Consider the following 26651-nt stretch of genomic DNA (forward strand, 5'->3'; position numbering starts at 1 on the left):
TGCTGAGAAAAAAAAAAAAAGGAAAAAAAAAAAGAAAAAAAAAAGCAACTAACCTAAAGTTTAGATCATTAGAAGAAGGATGTGATGCTTGCTTTGTTGATATCTACCTTACACTGTGGCTTTGTGTCACACCCATGCTTAAAGCTTTATTTTCAGGGGTCTCTTCACCAGAGAATGGAAATGTGAAAAGCTAAGCTACTTTCTCCTCCAGCTGCAATTGTTGATAAGATCCTCAAAGGCAAAGGATCATCAGAGGAACAAACATTGGTTCGTGAATGTATCTATAAACCCCTGCACTGTGTACCACATACTGAGCCCTCCACTGCTCCAGGTCTTCCATGCACACTTTAAAGTCCTGCTCTGAACAGCTCAGATAACCTGGAGTCTCTGACAAAACTTGTGCCAGGATACTCTAAAAGAGAGAGAATCAGACTGTGTATGTGGAGTATCACAGGATCAATCTAAAGCAGCCTGGTCCATTGCCATTCTTGGGGAGGTAATCACTTTGGGTCCTATTTATTTCAAGGCCTACCTACATGAACCAGAACAGTTCAAGAAGGGAACAACCCTCCCCAAGGCCATCAGGAGTTAACCACAAGAAATTACATTTCATCCTTAAGTTAACATTTCCTTAACAGGCACTTTGATCTTTGCCTACAGAGTCAGACTATTGCTAGAAAGAACAACTCGTTCTGCAGGACTGAGAACAGACCAGTACAGATTGGCAGATTTCTACAGCTGTTTGCGTTGGGATATACTATTAGAGTACCTGATTGCCCTGTAAAGATTAGTTTACAGAGTTATCAGCAAAAGAAACTGCCATGTTTCCCCCTACTGCTTGCTATTTTCCCACTATTATGGGAAACCCAGGCAGTTTTCTAGCCAAGTCTTGGAGCAAAGATTTGTGCCACATTTAAGCAGCTAGGATTGTTTTCAACCATAATTTGTTCAGGGAACACATCCCAGAGTCATAGTCTATAGTGGATAAGAGAGACCTGACACCAGCACAGAGTCATATCAACCAAGCCATTCACATTTGCAGCTCCTCAATTATACATTCCTCAGTAAAAGCTGCCTGAACTGCAGTTCCAGCACACTCAAGTTCAGCTCCTTTGACCAAAGCCAGAAGGGCCCAAAGGACAGACACTGGTGTTTTAACACAGCATGCTTTCCTGACTTCCAGCACAGAGCACCACATAGCTGAGGTTACAGATAATCAACACTACACACGTTCAGTGCTACTACAGTTTCTACTTCTTTTGTAAAAATGTAAAGCACTAAGGATAATATCCTTTAGAGATGCAAAGCTGGCAGGCGACCACTCATTCTATTTGATCAAGATGTTGCTGAGGGTTAAATTCTTCAGCAGTTGCTAGTAACGAACAAAAAGCATCCTTTGGCATTTACTAAGAGGGTGCCTCTATGGAAGAAGGAAAGCTTGCCAGAGCCCCTACAGAAAGGCAGGCAAACTGGAGCACCCTGACAACAAGGCAGACACTTGTTATAGGTTACAGCTGCTGGTGGGATGGGGAAGCCTCTAGCTTAATTAGTGTTTCAGGAACCCAGAAGACAGTAGCAAACAGACAGAAGTGTTCACAGTAGACGGCACACTAGGCTTTCCGGAAAAGGTGAAAGCTGATTAACAGCTTAAGAGATTCACAGCATCAGCAGAAACATTAAAAAAGAAAAAAGCCACCAAATCAAGACTTCATAAGGCAAAGAAAGGACCTAAAAACCCCCACAACCCAACAACCCTCCCCCCCTCAAGCCTAGCTCCAAGTTAGACATCCCATAGGCTCCTTATCTTTGCAGACGACCAGAAGAGACACAGAGAAACAAAACATTTATGGGAAGGAGAATTGTGGGCTCATATAAACTCAGGAACTATGGGCAAGAACTCTGTCTAGCATCAAAGAAGTCACAGTCATAAGAGTATGTTCAGCAATCAGTTCAAAGCTCCTTTGAAACAGAAATAACACTGGAGGAGGAACGAGAGCTCCCAATGAGACAGTATAGTTTGACCCATGACTTTTCAAGGTTTTGGTGCTCATTTCTCTTTTGTTTGAGCCATGTGAAAACAATCATTTATCAACATTATACTGATGGGGGAAGGCATCTCTTAGTGCCTTACAAGGAACTGGAACTAAGACATCACTGCCTACTGCAATCCCACCATAGCTGTATGCAGCTGAAGACTGAGTCAGCAATGAGGCTACGTGCAACCTATTCCACCTCACAAACTGAGCACAGACAAACATTCATCATTACTCAGGTATTTCATCACATCACAGCCAGACTGAAATGCCACATCAGTAGGAAGAAAAGGATGAGTTTAACCCCTTCAGGCCTATTTTACAGTAAGGAAGTGCAAATTATTCATGCCCTCAAGCAGTCCTCAAACTTCCTCCCCAAACAGAGAGCAGAATGGCTGATTCCACAGCTTCTTCCCACCAGGTCTTTTCCTAGAGAAAGGGGCAGCTGGGATTATCATTCAAGGTAATCGTGGAATTTGCATATATGGTCACAGGCTCCTGTATAAAAGATTTTGTGTTTTCGAAGTCCCAAGCACAGCTTTCTGCTGCCTATACAGCGGTAAATGCAGATGGACAGCTAACAACAAGGTGTGTCCTCACAGGATACATCCAACTGCTTTGTGCATCCTGTTATTTCTGACAAGATCAAAGTTTTACTTTTACATGAGTCATAGGTACTGACACTGGCTGCAGTCTCTAATTGGGCCTGTGATTTGCTGGCTCACAGCCTAGAGGATCTCCATGTGGGGACCTCAGGAAGTTTGCTGTTGGCACGATTAATAACTACGGGCACACCCAGATTCTGGCTCACAGTAAGTAAATATCTTCCTCTAATCAGATTCACAGTCTAGATAAAGAACTAAGGCCATAAAGCAGATCCCATGACTTAGATCGAGGTTCAAGAAAGTAGAAGCCAATGCACTGCAAAGTCTGCAACTCAAAGCATCCTGCTGCTGAAGGACACTGCCACTGGTGCATAGTCCATGCATTCTCCTTCCACAAGCTGACCTAAAAGTTAAAAATTTCATCAGCACAAGCAATATATGCTTGTAGCTTTTTGTGCAGCCTGCACATGCACTGTGGCAAGGCAGAGATGTTCAGCTGCTCCCAGGCTGCACGTAGGAAGCCGAAGCAGAGCCAACTATCAGGGTGTACGTAGCAAAGATTCAGCATCTCAGTAGTCAATGGAGGTATTTGCTTGCCAGATCTTGGTGAGGCAGATAATTAAATGGAAAAGCTACCGCTACATTTAATCTGCTTCAGATGGGTTATTTGACCAGTATATCCAACAGTACAAAGACATACTGCATAGCAGGAGAGAAAGTGCCACCGGCGCAAACTGCGCGCTTGGTTCCTTCTAGAGGGAAACAACTGCTCACAAGCCAAAGGCTATGCTGGAGACATGGACAGGGGACCCACAGGAGCTTATTTTTCCTCCAGATGGGTAGGCATATTTTCCTAGTGCAGAGAAAACCAAAAGAATAGAGAGCATAGGAATAGAGAGCCAGCCGTACCTGGACAATTGGGGTGTGGATCACCTGAGGTCTGGCTCAGCTCTCTCAGTGAGTAACACCATTCCCCAAGTAGGATTAAGAACTCCTGTCCCTTTCAAGGTTCACTTGTATGCTGTGTCTTAAGCAGCCACAAGGGATTACAGGCAATATCAGGTGCCAGTTTGTCTATAAAGGTCACACCATGCAAAAAACAAGCAAAGACCTAGAAAGGGTGATCAGAGGGGCATGGCTTTCCCTGGAGTCATGCAAACCGGTGGTGCCTGGTCTCTAAAACTGCATTCTTTGGCACTCTAATTAAGTCTGCTTGGCATAAACCAGGGTGTGTGGGTTTCTGATTTCCTGGCACCAGAACAGCCAAATCAGAGGGAAGAACTGGAGGCAACAACATGCCAGTGAGTCACCCATCCATGGACGGACACTAGTTCCCTTTCTGCTCTGTGGGCTGAGAAATGCAGAGAGAGACCTGCAACTCAGCCATATTTTCTGCTCTATGAACACTGACTTTGTGCTCAGATATTCTAAGGGCTGGAGAGAACGTTTCTTACAGTCCAAAAGGTAAACAACCATGCTGCAAAGAACTTCAGGGCAAAAAAATGCATCCTAAAAGTATTACTTTGCAAGGCTGCAGGAAACAGCAAATGCAATGTCCTGCTGGCACCACATACTCTTCAGAGTAGTACAAAAAAACCAGAAGAACAACACTGATGCATGCAGAACTCTATCAAAATAAATTTCACAGATACTTTCTCCTCAACCACAGGGCAGTAACTGCTAAAACCTCCCCTCCCATTCTTTCAGGCTTTGACTATGTGATAACTACCTCAGAGTAAATCAGGACAACCATGCCCTTCCCAGCTGTTCATCACTACTGTTTTCTTTGTGCCGACTCTTAGTGGTCACCTAGCATGCACTAAGTAGATCAGGGAATGGATCCAGCTGGAAGCCTCCCAGGGGGAGGGGGTGGTGGTGGGAAGCAGTGAAGGTAGATCTCGGCATTATTTTTGGCAGGAGCCTACGTTTATGCTGTACTTTAGCAACTGCATAACCATGGACTTTAATAAAGGTGACACTGAACAACAAAAGGTTATCTTCTGAGAAGGGCAGGTCCACAAGATTTTAATGCAAAAAGCAGTTGTGGAAAACTGTTTAAGGAAGACTTCAAATTCCACATATTGATATTAGACAAAGATTCAGGTGTTCAGACTGGAGAAGTTACTTGCTTTGTGTCAGAAAAATCCTGCACCTTTTTTCATTCAATTCCAACTCAAGAAGTCCAAGTTTCCAGAAAGGGAGTGGTTCTCACCTTACACCAACCACAAGGCTCTTGAAACAGTTCCTTTTCAACTAGCTAAGATATGGTCTAACGCAGAAGACCTACAGAAGTCAGCATGGCAAATACACTGACCTCTAATAACCTAGTTCTGCACAAAGCTTGCCTATACGCTGCTCTGTGCGTGTTACCTTCGGGAAAGGATATTAAAGTTATACTGCAAACCTTAATCCAGGTCTTGGACTCACCAACACTGTCCACTCACGAGCGTGTGATACTGTAGTAAGTGCCCTCCGTGCAGCTTTTAAGCCTGCATGGAAGTCTGGGCTATTATGAGACAAATGAGATTCAATCTTCTAATCTCCTGCGGATGGGGCATTCACTGGGGGAAAAGGAGACTAACAAAATTGTAACCTGAGCCTTATACCATAACTAAGAAAGGACTTGCCACTACACTGCTTTACAAGTGTAGAGCTTCACCCATATGTAGAGAGTAAAAGGGCAGTTGGCTTTCAGATATTCTCCTTTACTTTTTACCCTAAATGTCTCATCCATGTTTCTAGTGTGCATTTTGAGGCAGATCAGTAGTTTGGAGAAAGATCTCTGTTCCATTCTATGATGAGACTGGTTAAAGCAGTTTTGCCCTCTAAAGGCTGAAAATTCAATGTAACAGTTGGGTCGGTGCAAAGTCTGGGCAGGCCAACTGAAAAGGACTTAAGTCCCAAACTTCAGAGTGATGGCTGTTGTAGGAATCACAGCTTAGCATCCTAGTATTTACTATCTTATTTTACATTTGTCACACTTTGTGGCTGAAGTACCATGCTTTATCCTTGACAAGCTGACTTGACAGAAAATGAAGCAACTTCTAAACTCACGATTTTTTTATTATATTATTACATGCTACCACACAACTGTACTAGTAACCTCAGGAACAAAGGGCTAGTTCAAGATAGTCAGAGCTTCAACATAAGATACACTTTCTGTACAGCTCCACAGAGACCAAGCAGAGGACACCATTTCAAGCTGATGACCCTGGAGTTTTCCAAATCTAATAATGGTGCAGTGAATAAGTGAGATGTCACAAAAATCAAGTAGGTTTCAGTAACCATTAGAAAACATATGGTAGGCTATGTCAACTTAGCCGCTATAAATCAGTACGTGGATCACATTTAAGTGGGGATATTTTAGGTAAGTTTTTGAAGCCACAGAACAAAGTATCTGTCATCATTCCTGGTTATACTGGCTCTCTCAGAGGTGTGTGGACAAAGCTACTGCTTTATTGTTTTTAAGCTCATCTATAAAAACACCAACACTGTCCTTTACATATATGTCTCAGACATTAATATATGCAAATATTTTCATGTATTTAGGCAGGGTACCTTTCTCCCAAAAGAAGACTTCACTGAAAATATTCCACTGAGATAAAACATTGCAGGCAATGATTTAAATTACAGCATTATCAGGACAGAGTGAAGATGCTTTTGACAAAGGGGAAGCCTAGAAGGTCTAGTTTGAAAAAACATGTGAATAAATACTCCTGAGCGAACTTACCAACTAGCTCCTGAGGATCTCTTTTCTCCAGTTCTGAGAATTCCTGGGAGGAAGGGGGAAGAAACAGATTTTAGTCAAGGTATGCTTCCAACCTAAAAAGCTATACTGTCCATTTGTTTAGAAATTTACACATTGTTTCTGAGGCAAAAGAATAAAAATTAAGAATGAAATGCAAGTTATTAGATAATAGGGCAATGTCTGTACCATAGAAAGTCAAAGCCTAACAGGATGCTCTGTTTCCTTTCAAAGCTAGAGTCTAAATTTAATGAAAGAATTCAGGCTTTGTTTCTGAGTCCTGGACACTCAGCTCCCTTTGAATTCCACAAAAACTGCTGTACTTGAAGCCTTTCCTCAAAACAGATCAAACCATAGATTTTTTCATTTTTGGTGACTGGCCCTTGGCACCAGCCAAGAGTCAATGTTTTAGAGCATAGCTAGCTAAATACAAGCTGGATCCAGCCCACAGAAAACTACTTAAGCCCTGGGAATGCCTACCGCAGACCTGTGCAACTTGCAGTCCTCTAAGCAGGGCAAGCCGGATGCATTCCCCAGAGTAACATGAAATTAGCTGAAATGCTCCCAGAGCCAATGGCAGAGCACAACAACTTCAGAGCAGCATCTGATCGGTCTCTCCGCAGATACGCAGGGCTCTACAGGGTCCCAGGCTGCAGAGGTTTGCAAATTCTGTGTGGTACCAGAATTCACTTCTGTAATTGTGTAATTCAGGGCTTTGGCTGATAAACCCTCTATGAACCAAAAAGCCAGGGAGCATGGTGGTAATGCAGATCTTGTATTCCCATTTTGGAAGAACCTTCCCACTGTCAATTCTCTCTTGGCTGCTACTTCCCAGGAGTGATATAGCCGATCTGCTCTACCAGAAACTCAAGGGCATCCTCCACTGGCTTGTAATGCTCTCTGTCCAGAGATCTCAACACAGCTAATCCCTCCTTAGTTATATAAATTAAGGCTGCTTCAGTTGCAGGAGCACAGCAGATGTTTGCACCAGAGTCTGCTGAGCAGGAGGTGTTATGTAGGATGAGACACTCTTAAATATGCTTTCACCATACTGAGACCAACATTCAAATATTTTGGTGCTTCTGAAAGCCCCCAGGAGAGTCACAAGTGATATCAAGTTCAGCACAAAGTTTCTGAAACAGTATCAGCTGTATCCCAACACTGCCCTCTCCCCCTCTGCCTCGCTCCCAAAGACCTTTTGTGACTCACTGGACTGTGTATCCAAAATTCCTCAGTGCCTTCAAACACTGAAGCTATTCATTCAACCTGACACAGACATAATGCTGCCTCCTTGCTGCTTAGTAACCACCCTCTAAACCCCCGCCTTTACTCCATTTCCAATCAGGTGAGAGATGCATAAGGTGAGGAAAAAGCAGCAAGGTCACCAAGCCAGATCTGGGAACAGGCTGTGCCAAATTCACTGTGAAAACCAACCAATTTCCAGAGAAGCCAAAGCCCTCTGGAAACAGAAAAACAAATTCTTTGTGTGGCACTAACTGCTACAGGGCACTTTTTATAGCCATTCATGGAGAAGGAAAAAAAAAAAAAAAAAAAGGCACTGTTTTTCCGTAAGTACACTTGGATCACAAAAATACAAGGCTAAAACTATTTTAGAAAAAAAAAAAAAAATAGTACACAAAGGAACACACATCTTCTTGCTGGCCAGCTGGCAAGGCCCCATGCCCCTTTGTGAGATGGACTGTAGTGTAACAGCTCCAACTCCTCTAAGCTAACGCACTTGGCGTACTTCATTAACACCTCTTCTCCCAGTGTCTTCAGAAAGAACAGCAGAAGCAGAAATACTAACAGAAGCATGACATTTCAAAGCAGAAAACTTATGCCAAGAGAAGGAGCTGTCTTTGGCAAGAGCACTGGACAGGAATCCAGGGAATCTAGGCTGTGTTCTCCACAAACCTATGCAGATACGGTATTAACGCGGTGAGCCTCAACCACATCGATATGGCGTTAACATGGTGAGCCTCAGTTTGCCACCAGAGAAGTGGGGGCAATTCTGTGGTAACTAACAGGTTGTGAGGACAAATTCAGATTAGCGTGCAGGCTGGAGAAGTTCATAGAGCTACAGATACAAGGTAAGCATATGTCCAGGCAGCATACAATGACTCATGAGGCAGTAAAAACATGCAGTTCAAAGGCAGCTTTATTCCCTTTATGGGGAGAACTTGCTAGATATGCAATTAAAAGTATTTGTCACCTTGGTTTGAGACAATAAGCAAGTGTGTGTTTGTTGAGGTGAAAGGAGGGAATTGCTTTTGTTCCAACCATGACTGAATTACATCTTGCACTTTTTTCTTCTGAAAGTTTTAAGTGGACCGAGAGAAAAGAGGAAGAGATGGGCTACATGCCTGAGCACCTCTTGATCCTTCCTCTTACTCAGCACTGTATTTATTATTCCATTATCCCTCCCATCTTCTTCTGCCCACTTGTCCTCTCACCATCCGAGAACACAAAGGCAAGAGAAAAAAAAAATCCCCCAAATGACCAATATTGCCAAGCAGGCACTTAAGCAACCCAGTGGCACAGTCAAATTCAGGTGCTTTAGACATGCGCTAAATGCCCTCAAGAAAGTTGCCCTCTTATATGGCCAGTTACAGGGTTGCAAGGGTATTTGCTGTATTTCTGAAGTCCTCAGAAGCCCGTTTTCAAGTCTCCTATAGGTGTTTGGAGCCAGCACCAAGTGTAAGCACACAATTTTCAGGAAATGACCTAGTATTCTGTGAGGTAATTTGATGGCCAAAACCACTCCTGTTAACCTTACATTAGACAAATACCGCTAAAGTGTCAGATGCACTAAATAGTGTTTTATGAATTTCCCGAATCATCAGTAAGTTTGCTGTCACCAGAATTACGTTTGTTCTTTAATTTGCATCCTTTAATCCTAGAGCTACAGTACAAGTCTGCCCCATTTATAACAGGCTAAATAAAGCCAGTCCTATCAGGCTGCCACTGTGTATTTACCTGGCCTGATCACCCACAGCCGTTTGGCCACAGCCGCTCTAGCAAGTCTAGTCTCCACATCCTCAGGCCATAGCCAAAGACATCAGAAATGCCAGAGCTACACCAAGCAAAAGAAAACAAGTTCACTAACATATTACAGCCACACCTCACTGCCCAGAGGATATAAATTTTGCTTACTGATGAATTACTGCCTACCTACACCCACTGCTCCATCATTAACAAGCTGAAGACATCAACACAGCTTTTCATTAAGTCGGACTACTTTCAAGCCTCTTAAATGCCTTCAGAAAACAAAGGGATGACCAACTCCTCCTATAGTGCTTGTTCATATTTGCTCAGTTTACTGTCTAATGCTATGGCAAGGCAAGTATCAACAACTTGACCAAAGACATAGTTTGTCAGATGTGAGATTTAAGAAGTCTTGTTCAAACCTCTGAGTTATCTACTGAAGATCCAGACCTTAAGGACAGTCTAAAAACCTTCAGTGGACTAATCACCCAACAAGAACTGTCTTACACTCCCTTTAGGCTAATTTAAGTCTGGGACACATACTGAATACAATGAACTGATTAGAAAAGACAACATTAAAAAAAAATAATTCTGTAGATCTAATCTAATATAAAGTTAAATGAAATGGAGAATCACCAAGTGGAGAAATAAGGTACAATAAACACTGCACAGCTGCTATCTTTTGGTTGTGAAAGGGAAGAAATATTTACACGTGGATGAGAGATTTCTAAAAGAATTCCAAGGCATTTAAACAATGGAAAATTTGGAAGGTAACTGAATTTTAAGTAGGGAAGTTACCTAAATCCATTCAAGGAAGGGTGCTCTTTTTGTAGATTACTACATAATCAATACCCACTGTGCTACGTATCAGTATCTCACATGAAGAGCACAAAATGAAGCAGATAAGTGGTTCCAAACAGGGGATTTTATGTCAAATCTCTCTATCACAGTAAATATATAGAAGCTATTAGAGCCTTCAAGTATTCCAGAGCTACAGGCATCATTTAATGGGTTCATTTCCATTTGGATCCCGATCACTTTCAAAAAAAAAAAACGAGGTTAAGACTTCACTAGTGGCACCTTCCAATACTGCACAGTTTTCACAAGCCCAACCTCTGAAAGTCTGTATGGGAACATCTCTGAATTTACTTTTGCAGCCAGTCTCTCACTACTTGCACAAAGTCAGCCTGGACACACTAGTTACGCTGAAAATTCTCTCTACCATCATGGAAATATAAAACTCAGGCAAAACAGGCATCTTGTGCTCATTTTTCTCTCTAGTCATTTTATCCCATTTAATATTACATGATGGCCTCTAAGAATGACTAGAGTGAATTAAAAAAAGCAGTACTGCACTTTGTTCTCATGCACTCAGCAAGTTGGTTTTCTGGCTGCTATCTACTTTGCAGCCTAGATCTCACAAGATCAACTGTTTAAAGGCCTAAAGCCAGACGGCCTTGGTCCAAGAGACCCACTGAAAGGAGTCGAGGGATGCCGTGGTGGTTCACAGCCAAGTTGGAAGAGGACTGAAAGACAACAAGACAAGCAGGAGACAAACTCCTTTCCCCTGACCTGGAGACTAACAAAGAGCAGACTCTGAAAAGCGCAAAATGCTATGGGCAAAGACAAAGTATTAAAAAAAACAAAACCAACAACCAAAAAACCCCAAAACTTTTTAACATCTAACTGGACCACTAACATAATGAACAATTTCTGTGCTTCTAAGAACAATTCTCCACATCAGCTCACTGACAGCAGAAAAGTTATTCCATTACTATTCCCATGTGCATTCAGGAAGAGTTTTCCATTTTTCCTACTTCCAAGACAAATGCCTTCTTGAAGCCCTGGGCAAGACGATGCTGCCTGCAATAGCCTGACTGATATGAACCCAGCTTGATGTTTCAGTCTTTATGTATCATAATCAGTTAGAGAAAAGCAAGCTGAAGGGGGGGGTGGGGGGGGGTGGTTGTGTACATGCATAAGGAAAGCGCTGCATTTTGGCTTAAGATTTCACCCTGCTGAGGTGAAATATAGATAATCTTTTCAGTCATAGAGTGTTTCCATTCAGTTACATAAAAAAAGTCTTTGCTCAGGTTCCATGGAAAATAAAAACAATCAAACACAATCCTTGCAGTGTGGAACAGAGATTAAAGGAAGGAAACAAAAACAATATGAATCTGAGACTGATGAATTCAAGTTTGTTCTGGGCAAGCCTTTCCAGCTTTATTTAATGGAAAGAATGGAGTGAGTTACAACAATGCTCACTAAATCCTTCCTGAAATAAGATCCGTAAATCCAGTACAAAGCTCACATCGAACATAACTGTTGGCATTAACTGTTGCCAAAAGGTACAAATTCAACCATCAATTTCTCATAGAAGCAGTTGCATATGTTAGTGCAGGTGTACATCAAACTACAAGAAATGACTGAATAGGGAGGCAGAAAAGATACAAAACCAGAAACTGATTGCTTCAAGTAAGATACAAACTGTAAGAAGCGGAGAAGTTGATGCCAGATTTGCCACTGCTCAGTTGCATTCCCAGGCTTGCAGCCAACTTAGCCCTACAGCTTCATTCTTCCGCTGACTTCCAGGTAGTATTAAAAAAAGTAGCTAGGAAGCTTCCACAGTACCCCTCAACAACATTTTCTCTTTTTTTCCAGTGAGAACACCCTTGTGCTACAGAATTTCTTCTCTGCCCTATATATTTCACCTGGTTGCTTGCACATAAAGAAATTTAACACCAATTTAAACTGACAGCCACAAAATGTATAGACCAGTCACATTGTTGTCATGCTAGTGGATTAGTTTGAAGATACTAATACAGAGAATTTTTCAGTGCAGTCCCTCCACTAGTAGCCAGTGGACCTGCTGCTGCAATGGTTGTTACAGTGGATTTCTCTCACCCAAGCAAGCGCCAGCACCAAGTTCTTGTAATTTTTCCTTCTCTCTACAATTCAGACTATCTCCTATAGTCCTAACATATCACAACCTCATTTGGCTGAGTACAATGGAAAGAAACTAACTTAGCATAAATTGTTAGAAGAGTTACCTAAGCCGGTATGTGGCCTTGCCAGAGCAAGTGGGTGAAATGTTTATATGCAGGCAGCAAGAGAAAGACCTCTCCAAACCCTGGATCATTTGTGCTTTTTTGCTTTCTTTGCCTTCCCCCCCCCCCCCCCCCCCCCGCCCCCTTTTCTTTTTTAAAAGGAACATGCTAGCAATTATGTTCTTGCTTTTCTACAAAGATCAGAAGTGCTTATGGGAAAAGAACACCAGAAACTTCTCATTTAATATTAAAAGTGCATGACAAGAACTATTTCATTCCTTGCTCACCAGATCTGCCTGATGTCAGTGTGCTACCAGGCTGAGGGCAGCAAAGTGCACATCAAGTGTATTCAGAGTCTCAGGAAGAGAAAGCAAGGGAACAGAAATACAGTGCTTTTATTCCCCCCCCCCCCTCTTTTTTCTTGTATTGTGAGAGAGGAGAATCCCAAGAGAAAGCTTGAAACAAGCCCATTTCCTACAGCCATATCCTGTTTGCCAGCTCTGATACACAGCTCCAGGCAAAGTGCCCAGTACAGGATAAGAAATTTAACTAAGAAAAAACTGTACGGACCAGGATCTAGATACTAAGAGAAGCACAGCAGCTCAGAAATAAGCCACCTATAAAAAAAAACCCCAACATCCAACCTTCAGTGACATTTATGTACAGTCTGTACATACCTACATATTTGGAGATACTATTGTCACAGACAAAAGGGGAAGGAAGAACAAGTCAGGAAAGAATCAACTCCTGAGACATTCCTTAAGCATCTTATCAAAATAAAGAATGTGCGTAGCTGACACTGCCTTTTACTTTTTAAGCTAAATTAAGTCTAAAAATCCACCTTCATTTCATTTCATTGAAAAAACACCCTAAAACCCCAACCAAGATCTGGCAAAACATTTCAGTGAGAAAATGCTTTAGGAGGGAAGTATTCATAGCATAAACGCCTTTAAATAGCTTCTTTGAAACTTGATTCCATTCACCTGACATACTATCTCAATATTTGACAAAGATTATTTGTTAGAAGTAATTTCCAGTCAAGGAACTGCGTGCTGTGTGCCAGAACTCTTGCTTTCCAATTGGAGGTACAGTTAATAATATCTGCCTTACAACAGCAACCTGGTCCCAAAGCTACCTGCTTCCGTTGGCTGCCTCCTCTCTCCTTCTCCACCTCTGATGCTAGAGGTCCTCCAAATTTAACATTTGCAGATCACCCTGTGCACGTGCTTTACAAGACCACAGAGTACAGCCTCTCCACAGCGCAGACAGCAGCTGGGGCACAGCGGTGTAAGTGTGCAAAAGAGCCTTGCACAGAAGACTGCACAGCCCATGGGAGCACACCAGCAGCTAACAGCTGCCACATTTTGAGTGCAGCCAGTAGCACAGCTCCCAGCAGTCGCTACCTGAAGCCACCATGGTCTGCAGAGACATGCCTTGCTCTGCAGAGGCCATCAACTCTGCTTTCAAGTCACTTTTGCTTCCTACAGTGAAAGAGGAATTCTGAGGTGAAATATCAGCGCCACACGACAGGGCTTGAGGTGTCAAGCTACTTTGATGATTTTATTTTTTTTACAGATTGTTGCAGTCCAGAATCAAGTAGAAGGTGAAGCTGGACTGTGAGAAATCGTAAGCCTCACAGCAGCAAAGGAAAGGCTCAGGAGAGCTGACAATTAACTTCTTGCACAAGCTTTCGTCCCTAGTACAGAGTACTAAAAATTCTTCTTTATGGTTTGGAGTAGAGGCAAGGTGTAAAAGCAAGTATCCTCACTGGCATATGCACTCCTCCATGAATGGATCCCACAGAGTTTTTGCATATTTTAGTCCTTTTGTACCCAGAATGAGGAAGCTGAAATAAGCTATTTTCAGATGTATGTTGGTATTTGAGGCAATCCTCCATCTGTGCTGACTGTTCAGACTCTCATTCTGACACGCACCAACATGCAAATTCAGAACGGTCTATTTCAGTGCAGCAGACAGAAATAATTGCAACAACAGAACTGGACTTGAAGAACTTAGACCTTTATCAGGTGAAATATGCAAGGGGAAGCAGCTCCAGAAAGGACTTTTCTTCAAGTTTAAAGACAAACAGAAAAAGCCTGGCTTTTCCTTTGGAGAAAGGCAAGCCACACCTGTGTCAATAATCTGTGGTATTTAGTACTGCAGGGAGTGAAGAGTCTGCCGCAGCATGTATGCCTGGCGGGGAGGAAGGAACAAGCATGTCCATGGACATGTCTCATCTTCCAAGCAGCTCAAGAACTGGATTGAAGCCAGCAGCTCTAAAGTAGGAAAGCCAGCTTCAGAGACCAACAACACTGTGCTCTATCTCCCTCTCAGGCAGAACTGGAGACACAGAAGTACATGGGGCAAGCGGCAAAATAATCAAAGATGCCAGATGCTGTTTTGTTTCCTGCATACAAAACTGTTTAACCACCACTGATATTCTCTAGCAATAACTAAGGTCAACCACCTAGTTAACAAATGGGAACCAGGTATCAGCTGTGTTAATGTCTGAGCACTCACTGTAATTGTGTAGAGGACAGCACTAGAAGCTGAATTAACTCTACTCCCCCTAAAGGCTCTCTGGATGCAATGCTGACTGCTAAACTGCCAAACTCTCTGGTTCCCTTGACAGAGTGCTAGAAAACAGCATGCCAAAACTAAAACAAGGGAAAAATATGTAGAGTTGGAGGTGCAGACAGCATTTTACACAGTTATATTAAGAGGAAGCTAGAATACAGAAAAAGATGAAGCCAAGACTGCAGTGCTTATCACTGGCACCCTCAGGCTGTGCTCACAAGCAAAGGAAGAGGAGGAAACCAACCACTGGAGATCTAACCTTAACCCTAGCCCTGGAAACTGAACACTTCATGCTTTGAAAGTGTTTACAAAGTACACAGCACAGCCATGCATAACACAAGGCCACTTTTAAAATACAGCTGCTATTTTGCCAGTTCTGCCCATCAGAGGCCAATACTAACCCAGATAGCACCAAAAAGCTGGGGGAAGGGGGCAGAAAAAAAAAAGAACATAATGAAATTTTTTTTGTTTCTGATGAGACATGGGGAGTGCCTTTCTACAGCACACTTACAAACCAGTTATACCCTGCCAGATCCAGCCACCACAAGAAGACTAATACACAGCCACTTCAGCCATCGTAGAGTGCGCTGTTTTTGGTTGGAACAGCAGTTTTAAATACGTGTTCTTCAGCTATACGACCTTTAACATATTCTAAGTGGAATTTTTAAGACTACCTCTCAACAACTGAAAGCATCAGAGGCTGGTGTTTCTTAAGTAACCTTCATAATTTGCCACCACCAAAACAAAAGATTCAATTTATTTTCTAAATCTTACCAATGCCAGCTCCTGTTACACAGCTTGCTGTGGAATACCTAAATGGAACAGTAGTGCTTTAATGGTAACACTTTTCCCAAACACACTTTTTCCTCTTCTTTAGAGCAAACCACTTGTACTTGAGATGAAAGTTATTGAGTAGGTTCAGGCATCTTTTGAGAATCTGGCTTGATGAATGTATCTTGAATTCAGAAAAATTAATATGCCTTATCAAAATAAGAGTTAATTACAGGGATTACATTACTGCATGCACACACACCCACTTACTGGTTCTTAGCCCTTACTGCTTTTACTTTAAATCAAGATAATGTTGGTATTTAAACAAACAGGTTAATGGGCAGGCAAGATAAAAAACATTGCAATCAAAAGCTTCTAAGTATTAGTACACACCTACACATCATAACACAGTAAAATTACTTTACAGGTATGCTGGATCAATAAAAGCTAAACATAATAAAGAGTTGATGCTTATCAAGAGGTGGTACTTAGACACACTTAGAAACATAGTATTCCTCTGAAAATTTGACACCCTTCTGCCAGATCCCAGTTTGGCTGCCTCTCCATACAATACCACAAGGATGCAGAATGGACCCTTAAAACAAAACCAGAAGAGGAAAACATCAAACTAGCCACCTGCTTTGAAAAACTGTTACCATGTGTCAGGTATTCACTTGCCAAGGGAGTGGCAATATTTATCAGCTTTCCTGCACTGGCTAGTCCTGATACCACAATCAAGACTCAAGAGTTAATGATTTCCCCCTGTGAAAATTCCAGTGAACCACACTGCAGGGCTGGGCTCTGTCCTTGATCAACACTTGCAACCTGTTATTCATCCAGCCCTACAATATGAAGTGCAGAATCCCTCAGGTAAGACTTGGAGCACAAGGTCAGTATTTCATTTAAGGTTCACTTTCCTTCTTTCTGCAGGGCTGGTCCATTTAGTGAGCTCTGAAGGCTTATATCTTGTTACTGCATCAAGGCTGTAACCATAGCCAGCTGCTGGCAAGAGCCCAAGCAAATTGCACTCACTGCACAGCCCGTTAACCCTGATCGTTCCAAAACAAAGCTGCCAGCAGAACACCAAATGAAAGACCCATTTCCCAAAAGTCCTTTGTTTTGTACCCACAGCTCCATCATCTGAGGAAAGGACACAAAGAACTCATCCAGGCTGTGAGATTCCGTCTTTTTAACGCCACGCCTTTGCCAACAGCTTCTGTTGACCATTTCTTTTCCCATCTAAGTAGAAGGCTTTGTTTCTGAAGTGCTTTTAAGACAGATGCTTGTTTACAATTGGTAACTGCTCACTTAAAAGCAGGAACCCCTAAAGTGATTTTGGTCACTAACAAATGTGTCCTGTTTCAGAGCCTGAGCACATCCATCCAGAGTGAAATTTGGAAGAGCAGTTAGTTTTAGCTAGATTTGAATCTCCATTTTTTCCACGAGTGCCTGAAGCACTTCAAAATGCAGTTACAGGATGTGATGTATCTGACTTTGCTACTTAAAGAGGAGGATTCTGCTTTTTGCTGCAAGCACACAGCATTCAGGACTGGTTCACTGTGCTCAGTAACAGTGAATCCTATGGGCCAGGAGTCTGCTCTGGAAGAATGCTTCCAGATGACTGATGAAGCTTAAACATTCTTCTACTCCTGGCACACACTTTCCCCCAAACAGGTGTATAGAAAATTCTCCACCTATCTCAATCTGAGGGTAGACAGAAAAGAGCAGTTTGACATTACAGTGTTTGAACTTGAAATGCTTATTGTGACTTTCTACTCAGCAGAAAAAAACAACACAATGAAAGCTGCAGTCCCACCTAGACCGTTATATTGACGTCGCCTCTAGTGAGGAACAAGGGCTGTACAGCCAGATGCACCTTCATCAAGATCAAGAAGGGCATACTCCCTGGAATCAAGATAAAAATCTGAGCTAAATATAAACACCATAGGTAGGGTAGAAAAATATCTCCCCAGTGGGGCTATTTGAGGCCACTCTCTCCATCATCACTTTACCTGACAGTTTTCACATCATTCCCCACTTTGTCTCCTCAGTCTACACCCACAACTGACACCAACTGAACCTTCTGGAGGTTTTGTGTCTGCTACTATCAAAGTGCAGAATGAGGCCACATCACCAGCAACATGGGAACTCCTCCACACAACCTGGTTCAAGTGTCCTGGTCAATTATTCAAGATAGAATCTCAAAGTAGTTCATTCACTATATGTACAAAGAGGCAAAACACCAGAGAAAGATGCTGAATGTATATTCAGGGCTTGAAAAGACTATAATTAACTGATGAATTGCAACAGTTTTCTCATTCATGCATTTTGAAGGATTTACCTTCTGCGTACAGTCAGATTCAGACCCTGGAAAAGCCTTAGCCACATATAAAGGGCCTGTGATATCTATTTAAACACGTTTCCAGGTCTGTGATATCTTACAACGTAGCTGACAGAGCAAGAACAACTATGCACTCAGCTGGGACAAAACAAAATAAAGTTATCCGAAAGTGCTAGCAAGTTATAATCAAGCACCTCACTTTTTGCCACACTTTGGATTTATAGTAACTACAACTCTTACTCACTGGTTATCATAGATATTGCAAGCTTAAAACAATGAGGAAGAACGAGGAGAACACTGCCACTTGGTGGAAAAGGGGGATAGGAAACATTTGCAACTGCTCCAAGTAAAGCTACTTTTACAATGATGTTCCATCTCCCCCCATCCCAAGTGAATTTCTTAACAGCATGGCTAGTGCAATTCCATCAGTGCCTCACAGAATGCCATAGAGCAACACACCTGCTCTACTGCCAGTACAGCACTGGGCTGCCTTGCAGTATGCTGCATAGCAAAGGTGTACTCCCCCAAATGCCAGCTGGCTATTTAGCTAGAATTAAAAAAACCCCCAAAAGTCTAGAGGACGCTATTGCCTTTTTCACTTAAGTATGAAGACATCTATTAAGGATGACATGGAAGTCAAACTGCTGAAGTTCAGATTTGCTTCCCTGCTAATCTTCTCAAATCCTCACCCTTCATGCTGTGCTAGGATATAGCAGGAATTACATTTTACCTTTTTTTTTTTTTTTAAGTTTACTTTAATTTATATTTTCAGTTCTTGCAGAGTTCCTATTGCAGAGTGTACACAAGACACCAAATGCTTTTAATACATTCAGTGTTGCTTGCTTCCCCACCAAAGCTGAAACACTGCTCCATGACCAAGTGTAGCTCTTCAGAAGGGCAAAATGCACTTGGACAATAGCACACAGAACTCACTGAAATCAGAAAGCTTTTTAAATGAGCCAACATGAAATGTCAGCAACATATTAAAGCAGTAGACACACAATTCAGTGGTAAGAATTCTGTAATGCATCATTACTCAGACAAGAGCTACTACAGTCTGATTTTGTTCTCTCTTGCCAGATTTTTTCCCCATTGCCCCGAAGTACTAGAGCCCTTTTAGAGGAGTCAGAAATTCATACAATTGCAACATGGCCCTACTACAGAGGTTGTGGTGATGTACAACATATCTCTCTTTTAAGGAAAACTCATCTATTCTTCTTTCACAGTGCACATTTGAATCCAGCAGTTTTTACAGAAACATCTTGCTAGCATGCTTACCAGCCACAATAGCAAAAACTCAGGAGAAAAAGAGTAAGAGCGAGATATTATCTTTTCCTCTCTTCCAAAAAAGACGTGATTTATTTTCTTGTGACAAGGAAAGCAGACAATACATTCCAAGCGTCTCCTACCTGTATGCCAAAGGCATTAATGGTATTCCACACACTGATGCAAGAGACTTCAACTGCAGTACAGCTGCCAAGATTTTCAACTATGTATCATTATAAATCCATAAAAATATTGTGGACACTGGAAGAAGGTGCTGCTACAAAACTCATTTAAGCACAACAGCTAAACACATTCATTTGCCTTCATCTTGTCCTATCAAAGCCCTATACTAATTCAAACACTCTACAGAATTTCAGTTTGCAGCACAGTCCTCTGGTTTTCTTAGCAAGGCTTAGAGACTGCCCTTGAGGAAGTTACTGGGTAAAATAAAAGACCCTTGCAACTGTCATTCACTTGATATCCAACAAGACTGCTTATATTGCATGGGGGATTGAGCTAGCACAGAAATTTGAGCACAATTCTCTACAAAGTTTCAAATGGATTTGGTCTTTTGACTGTCTTCCAGCTATTAGCCTGATATATGTTGCTATGTGCTGTTAAACACCTGTTTTTCAGCAGAAACAAGATGTAATCCCAAGATAAAGAGAAACTTCCACTATTTAGACAGCTATCATCTGGGGATCTTATTTCACTTTTTTAATTTCAAATACAACCTTTACAAAACAGCTTCATTCAGATGGACAGAAGGAGAGCTGGAGACAAGTGAATTGATTCTGACACGCTTCATGACCTCTAGGAGCATAAGATTGTTTATTCATTAAGCTGTTCTATAAGAAGAAAGTATTCCAACTAACAGTGATCCTAAGAGAATTCTGTACTGAATACTCCATCTCCTAGACCACTGCAAAAGAGGTGAGAAGCTGTCAGAAAACCCACCTCAGACCTAAGGTATACAATGGCTAAGTTCATGAATGTAGGTCTCGATCGTGACTCAGCCCGTAGCCTAACTGGTAACTACCTTTGGCAGAAGCCAGAACTAAAGTCAAAAAAACACATTACAGCTACAACAAGGGAAGTATGAAACTAGCTAAGGAATATCACAAACGAACACCAAGCCATGCTGTTAAGACTTATTCCTCTTGTACTGAGCTTCCCCCCCCACCACCATACCACACTTCCAAATACCTTTAGGTCACCAGCCTCAGGTTTTTCAGTCTCTGAATCGTCATCTTCCTACAAGACAAGAATTTACAGGATTAAGCTTAAAGAGCAGGCTTGGCAAGTAACTGCACTTACAGCAAAGGGCTTGCATTCAGCAGCCCAGCAGTAGTCCAAGACCCTTTCCACAGAAGTTAAGTTTTGCCCCACCCACTCATGACCAGAAAACAAGTCCTACAGTCAGGGAAAGAAGTGTTTGTTTGGTTTGGGTTTTTTTAGGCAAAAGCATCACTCAGCAGCAGATGTACCCTGCAAAACACATGCGGCTCCTGAATGCTCAGAACTAGACAATACGAAGCAAGAGAACTGGGGAAAAAGCATTTGTCATTTGATAATTCTGTCTTTTCCAGTTTGCATTTGACCCCGTTTAGCAGTACTCACAGAAAAAGCAGCATTTGCAAGACCTGTTATACTCCCAAGCATATATCAGCAACACACACAGGACACACAGTTGGCCTGCCATCCAACCAAACATGCAGGCTTGGTGAGGGTCTGGCCTACCACCAAGTTCCAAAGATCCGGTGATGCCAGCTGACACCGCATCTTTCTTATTTGTGTAGTGCTGTTGCAGCCTCGTTTGCAGATGACGTGAACAGGGCAAAGAACAGGGCAAATTTCTGCCCTGCGAGAGCTTGAAATACTGAACTCAGTCTTGCATAAGATTTTACACTGCGTGAGAAGCTCCAGCTTTGGTCCCAGCTGGTACGTAAGCCTAACGTTCTACTGTCCCATGAGCTACTTCACCAGGGATCCTAGAGTTACCTATGTTCCTAGACATAAATACATCATCTGGGTTCAAAACAAGTTTGAGGAACAGAAAATGTTTTTCATGCTCAGACAACTCAGCAGAATGTTTTTTCCTCCAAACTTTGCCACAAATTTCAACTTTGGCTCCAAAACAAGAACTTGGTGTTTCAGTTTCAAAAAGAAAAACAAAAAAGTAGTGAGATGATTACATGCAACTCAAAGGAAGATTTTTACAACAAAATGCCCACCTCAGAGTATTAGCACATGAGCAAGTTCTGGCAAGGGAAGCTAGAGAATGACTACACAATAATGTCAGTAAGTTTTAATTGCCTGAATTAACATGCATATCCCCACAGAAGTGGGACATCAAACTCCTTCACTTCAGCTGCTCTCCAGCTTATCTTTCTGAAACATGCATATATGCCAATAACTCAGTCTTAACTGTCAAAGTTTAATAACAGTAAATATTTAACTAGAAAAAACCCATAGTACCAAGTAACTTGGCGTTTATCACAAATGAGATTCCTCTCCCCTCCACAGTCCCACCTATATTATAAAGATAAAAGTCATTTTCAACAAAGCAGCAATGGGTTGAATCATTCATGTTATAGACAGGTAACTGAAACGGCTCTCAAAACCTCCTAACCTAGCAGGGGACATCTCTGAAACAACATCAACAAACAAAGAAGCATTACTGAGAACTGCCTTTGAAAAGACAGAGGCTTTTCGGTCACTGTTACGGTAGATAATACAAGCACAAAGTTGTTTAGATAAAAGCCCAGGACAATCTAAGTCCAACTCATGCTGCTTTCTAAAAACAACAACTCATAATAAATATAAGCTACTAGCACAAGCAATATCAAGGTAACTCTCGATTCTGGTCAAAGAATATTTAATGCAAAACCAAGTATTGCTCTCCTGCAACAAGACTGGAGAGAAGACACCCCGTGTAACCTGCGCACGTCTGTACAGTAACCACAAACATATGCAAGACCTATGGGCTCACACCAGAGTGACTCGATCAATTGCCATTACTTGACAGCAAGTTGTACCTCCCAGATAATGGACAGCTGCAATCTGCACTGAAAATTGTGCATGCAATAAAGGCTACTCCATTTACCCGCCCATTTGTCAATGGAAACTAAGCACAGCTGATCTTGACAAACATCTGGATCACACCTACCACTTTCTTCAAACTAAAGACATCTCATTGAAGGAGGGTCTACAAGTTTTGGATATAAAAAGAAGGATCGCTAAAGCAGTAAAGAAACATCATTACTTTGCTTGGCCAAAGGCCAGGAGCAGACCCTGAATACTATTGCTTGTATCTTCTCCAGTTAACAATAGAACAAAACCAAAAGCAAGAGCAAGAGACAGACAAATTTCTTGTCTGCTACTTGGGAAAACAGATGGCAGAAACAGTGAGTGTCTCATAAGAGACTGATCTAATGCACACAAAGTAGACTGTACTGAGGAAACATTATAGTAACATAACCCTGTTTCTTTCCTCTACCAAATAGCCAAAACACTAGAACAGGGACAAGATAACATATTCTTAATGTGGTGGTAAGCAAAAGGCTGATGAAAAAGAAAGCAGACAAGAACCTCACTCCCCAGTCCCCACAAACTTATGTTGTTCTTACAGATACATGACAGAACTATATAACCTTTTGTGTATTACAGCTGCACTTATAGGCAGTGAGCTACAATGTCTCACAATACATCAGTTGACTCAGTATTTAGGTGATGTTATACACATGCCATGCACCTCTGACAAACAAAAGCCACTCACACCTAGACAGGACACTGATACATCACGGTAACCTGATGTAGTGAGTGGGTTGAGTTATACATAAAAGAATAATTTAGGACGTCACAGAACTTTATTCTTTTTAATCCTCCAACTGACCATGCAACAGCATATTCCTTTTACGAGGTTCTCATATATGTCAACTATGTTTAAAGAATAATTTTCATTTAGTGTAGCTGTTGACTTGTACCGGCCTTTTTCCCATAAAAGTCAAATGCCATCAGCACAGTTAGTAACAAACAACACGAGCTGCGCCAAGCTGCTGATAGGTTTCAAGGCAAATGCTTTCTACTTTAAAACAAAGCAAGTATAAGTATTTTGAGAGTGCCAAAATCGACACCAGAATTCAGATATTCTGGGTTCCATCATGGTTGCCACTCAGAGGCTTTCTTTGGAGAGAGAAAAGCCTCTGCAACGTGTGAAAGCAGTCAGGGCAAGCTCTCGGAGCACAAAGGTACTTACTGACTGCCTGCTGTTCTCATCATCCTCTTCTTCATACCCGTCCTCGTCCCCCTCCAGGCGGGTGAAGTCGTCGTCTCCGTACCCAACCGAGACGAGGCCTCCTTTCTCTCCTAAAGAGAAAAGGAAAACCACGAGGAAAAGGGAGGTGGCAACGAGCGGGGCCTTCCCCTCACAGAGGGGAAGGCGGCGGGCCGGGGCGGACTTCCCCTGCGCGGCCCGCCCCGGCCCGCCGCCTTCCCCGGCCCTCTCCCTGCCCTCACCCGTAGCCGCTCCCCCATCGCTTCCCGCCGTCCCGGCCTCGCTGTCCGACTCCGGGTCCGAATCCTCAGCATAAACCGCCAACGAGGAGAGGACGCTCCGCTTCGCCGCCGCCATCTTCCGCCTCCGCCGCGGCGGGCTTCCGGCGCGCAGAGATGACGCGCACAGCGCGGTTGCCACAGCAACACCGCCCGTCTTCTTCCGCCTTAGGCGGGCTCACGTTAAACCGGGAAAGCTCCGGCATCCGCGCACAGCGAGAGGAGAAAACCGCTCAGCGAGGCGGAGCAGGGTTCCTATGGGGGAGGGAGAGGAGAGATAAAAGGTGCGCGTCCTGTTTATAGTGGGGGGGTTGGCCCTTTAAGAGCTGTTTCTGACGTCATTACGCGGCGCCGCGACAGCAGCTGCCGAACCCTGACCAACCGTGAGAGGGTGGGGGCCGGGGCGAGGAGGGGACGGGACGGGACATGAGGCGGTGGAAGGATACACCCTGTGTGGGGAGGGGGGTGGGGGTGAGAAAGACCCCGTCGTGTCCCGTCCCCCCCCACCATGTCGGGGTGCGGGAGGGTTTGGGGGGCAGCGGGGTCCCCCCCACCGCTGTGGCCCTCCTCAGCCCCCAGCGGTATCCGGCCTGCGCCCCATGGGGAGGCCTTAGTGGGGGTCTGTCTCAGAATAAACGATATTGGGGTACCCTCCACTGAGGAGGCCCGGATAGCATCCTGGGGAGGGGGGGCTAAAAAAAGGGGGGAGCCTGGCAAGGCAGCCATGGGGGAAGTCGCACGGGTGGCAACGAGACGGGGCAGGCCTCGGCCAGAGGAGGGTGACAGCATTCGGGTTGAGCATTGGTTCCTGTCACTGTTCACAGCTTCTCTAAGATGAGCGGCGAGGCTCCCCCGGGCCTGGAAGGCAGGGTCCGGAAAACACTGCGAAAGGTCTTTGGGTTTGAGTCCTTCAAGACTTCCCTGCAGGAAAGCGCGACCATCGCTGTGGCAAGAGGTGAGGCTTGGCATCAGAAAGATGTGAAACATATCTGGTTTTCCATCTTCCTGTGAGGGTGATACTGCAGGAGTTGGTATCGCACCTGTTTTGAGGAGACGCAACGCCTGGACTAGGCAGGACCAGCCAGCCCTCCAAGCCCTCTGAGGCCTCTTCTGCTCTGAGATCATTTCAGCGGCACAGGAGCATGAGCATGTGCTGCACACAAACTCTCTGACTACAGCTTTGCCCTGCCTGTTTTCCTTTGCATTCGTTTTGTAACACCACTAGTGGATCAACGAGGAAATAGGAAATGTTAAAGTGCAGTACTGTTGGTTTCTCCTCTGGAGGCATCTGCCAGCATGTTTATGGTCAGATGAGGTCAAAACTGTTCATAAATGTATACATTTTCAGAGTAAACCTGTCCTTGTGTTAGAGGTGATGCCAGTAGAAGACTAGATTTCTTGGCATTGTTCCTATCTGTTCTCTGAATCATGTGGCCGTTATCAGAAACATGATTTTGCTGCTGTTAACATATCAACCAGCCTACCGCTGTTGGTTGGACAGGCAGCTCACACAAACAAGCTGCCAGCTGTCAGGTCCCCTGGCAGGTCTTGCAATGCGAATCAGAACAGTGTCAAACTCGGCACTCAGGATATAATTACAGTTTTCATCTATCTCCAGCAGCTCTGCAGACGTGCTGTTGACAACAGACCAGCCAAAACTGGTGTTCTGGCAGCAGGGTGTCTCTGCCTATGAACATTGCATGCACTGGCATCAACCTGACTTGCAGTGGATACTGTTAAGGCAGTGACAGTTACTAACTGCACAACATTATCTATGTGGGTGAGATTTCCAACCCTTATTTCTTATGAGGTACCTTTGTGGGACAAGCTTTAAGAGGATGTGGTAAAGATCTGTCATGGGGCTGGTAATTTGGTAACTGGAGGTCTGAAGATGAGTGAAGGCAGCTCGTCTGGAAGAGAATTCGCATGAATAACTTGTTTAACTTCTCTTTATCTTGGTTTCTCTGTATCTTCTGGTACTTTTGTAAGGCTATTTCTAAATGTTTACAAAGCAATCAGAGATTCTTTGAAGGAAACTATTGCAGGCATGCAAAGTATTGCTATGCTTTTAGAACCTAAAATGAAGTGTCTTTTGTTGGTATGCCACACGGTACGTGCACACATATGCTGTTTCTCACAGTTTACAAGCCATTGTGCTCACCCCTCCAGACAGGGCCCTGGGAACTCACCACCACTCAGTAGCCTTGAGCTTTCTTCTGTTGTCTTTGCAGGCGAGAAGGATGTCTTTGTATGCATGCCCACAGGGGCAGGGAAATCCTTGTGCTACCAGCTTCCTGCAGTTCTGGCAGTGGGCATCACCATTGTCATTTCACCTCTGATTGCACTGATTCAGGTAACTGTCTCCTGTTAGCTGTGGAAAAGCAGGCAGTGAAGGGGGTTGCAAGACGCTGGAGGCACAGCTGCCTCTTGTCTTTCTGTCCATGAGTCTGCTGTTGGCCTCCCTCTGGATTCTCATCTTGATGTCTCAGTGTGTCTTCCTTACCCTGGTGATAGGTGAAGAGACTGCAACTTAGCTGCAGAGCAGAGTAACTCTAGTGGGATACTATGCAGGTCTCTAATAGGAGGTTTTTCTTCTTTAATAATAACCTAGTGGTTTTTATAACTGAGCCTTTCTCCAGTTTCTCCAGTTGTGTTTCACCTCCAGTGTGCTATACAGAAGCAGCAGAGTACCTTAAATGGACCAAACTGTATCTCTCCCCAGAAGAA

At 43.3% G+C, this 26651-nt stretch overlaps 2 protein-coding genes across 10 annotated transcripts in view; one reads left to right on the forward strand and one right to left on the reverse strand.

Annotated features, from left to right (window-relative positions):
* The window catches only part of SAP30BP (SAP30 binding protein), a 31579-nt gene extending 7576 nt beyond the window's left edge, over positions 1-24003 (reverse strand). The window contains exons 1-3 of the mRNA XM_049811748.1: positions 23889-24003; positions 23629-23738; positions 6369-6411 (exon numbers count right to left, since the gene is read on the reverse strand). Of these exons, the coding sequence (XP_049667705.1) occupies positions 6369-6411; positions 23629-23738; positions 23889-24003 (268 nt within the window). The remainder of the gene's footprint in view (positions 1-6368; positions 6412-23628; positions 23739-23888) is intronic.
* A 38-nt stretch (positions 24004-24041) lies between these two features.
* Positions 24042-26651, forward strand: part of RECQL5 (RecQ like helicase 5) — a 39485-nt gene continuing 36875 nt past the window's right edge. For 6 of the 9 annotated variants that reach the window (XM_049811738.1, XM_049811740.1, XM_049811739.1 and 3 more), the window contains exons 1-3: positions 24042-24208; positions 24749-24879; positions 26156-26277. In XM_049811738.1, the coding sequence (XP_049667695.1) occupies positions 24042-24208; positions 24749-24879; positions 26156-26277 (420 nt within the window). Of the gene's footprint in view, positions 24209-24269; positions 24316-24352; positions 24396-24748; positions 24880-26155; positions 26278-26651 lie in introns of those variants that run through there. The other 3 variants (XM_049811741.1, XM_049811743.1, XM_049811742.1) reach the window with 3 other exon arrangements.

Source organism: Accipiter gentilis, chromosome 10 (genome assembly GCF_929443795.1).
Source record: "Accipiter gentilis chromosome 10, bAccGen1.1, whole genome shotgun sequence".
In the NCBI taxonomy this organism is placed as follows: Eukaryota; Metazoa; Chordata; class Aves; order Accipitriformes; family Accipitridae; genus Astur; species Astur gentilis.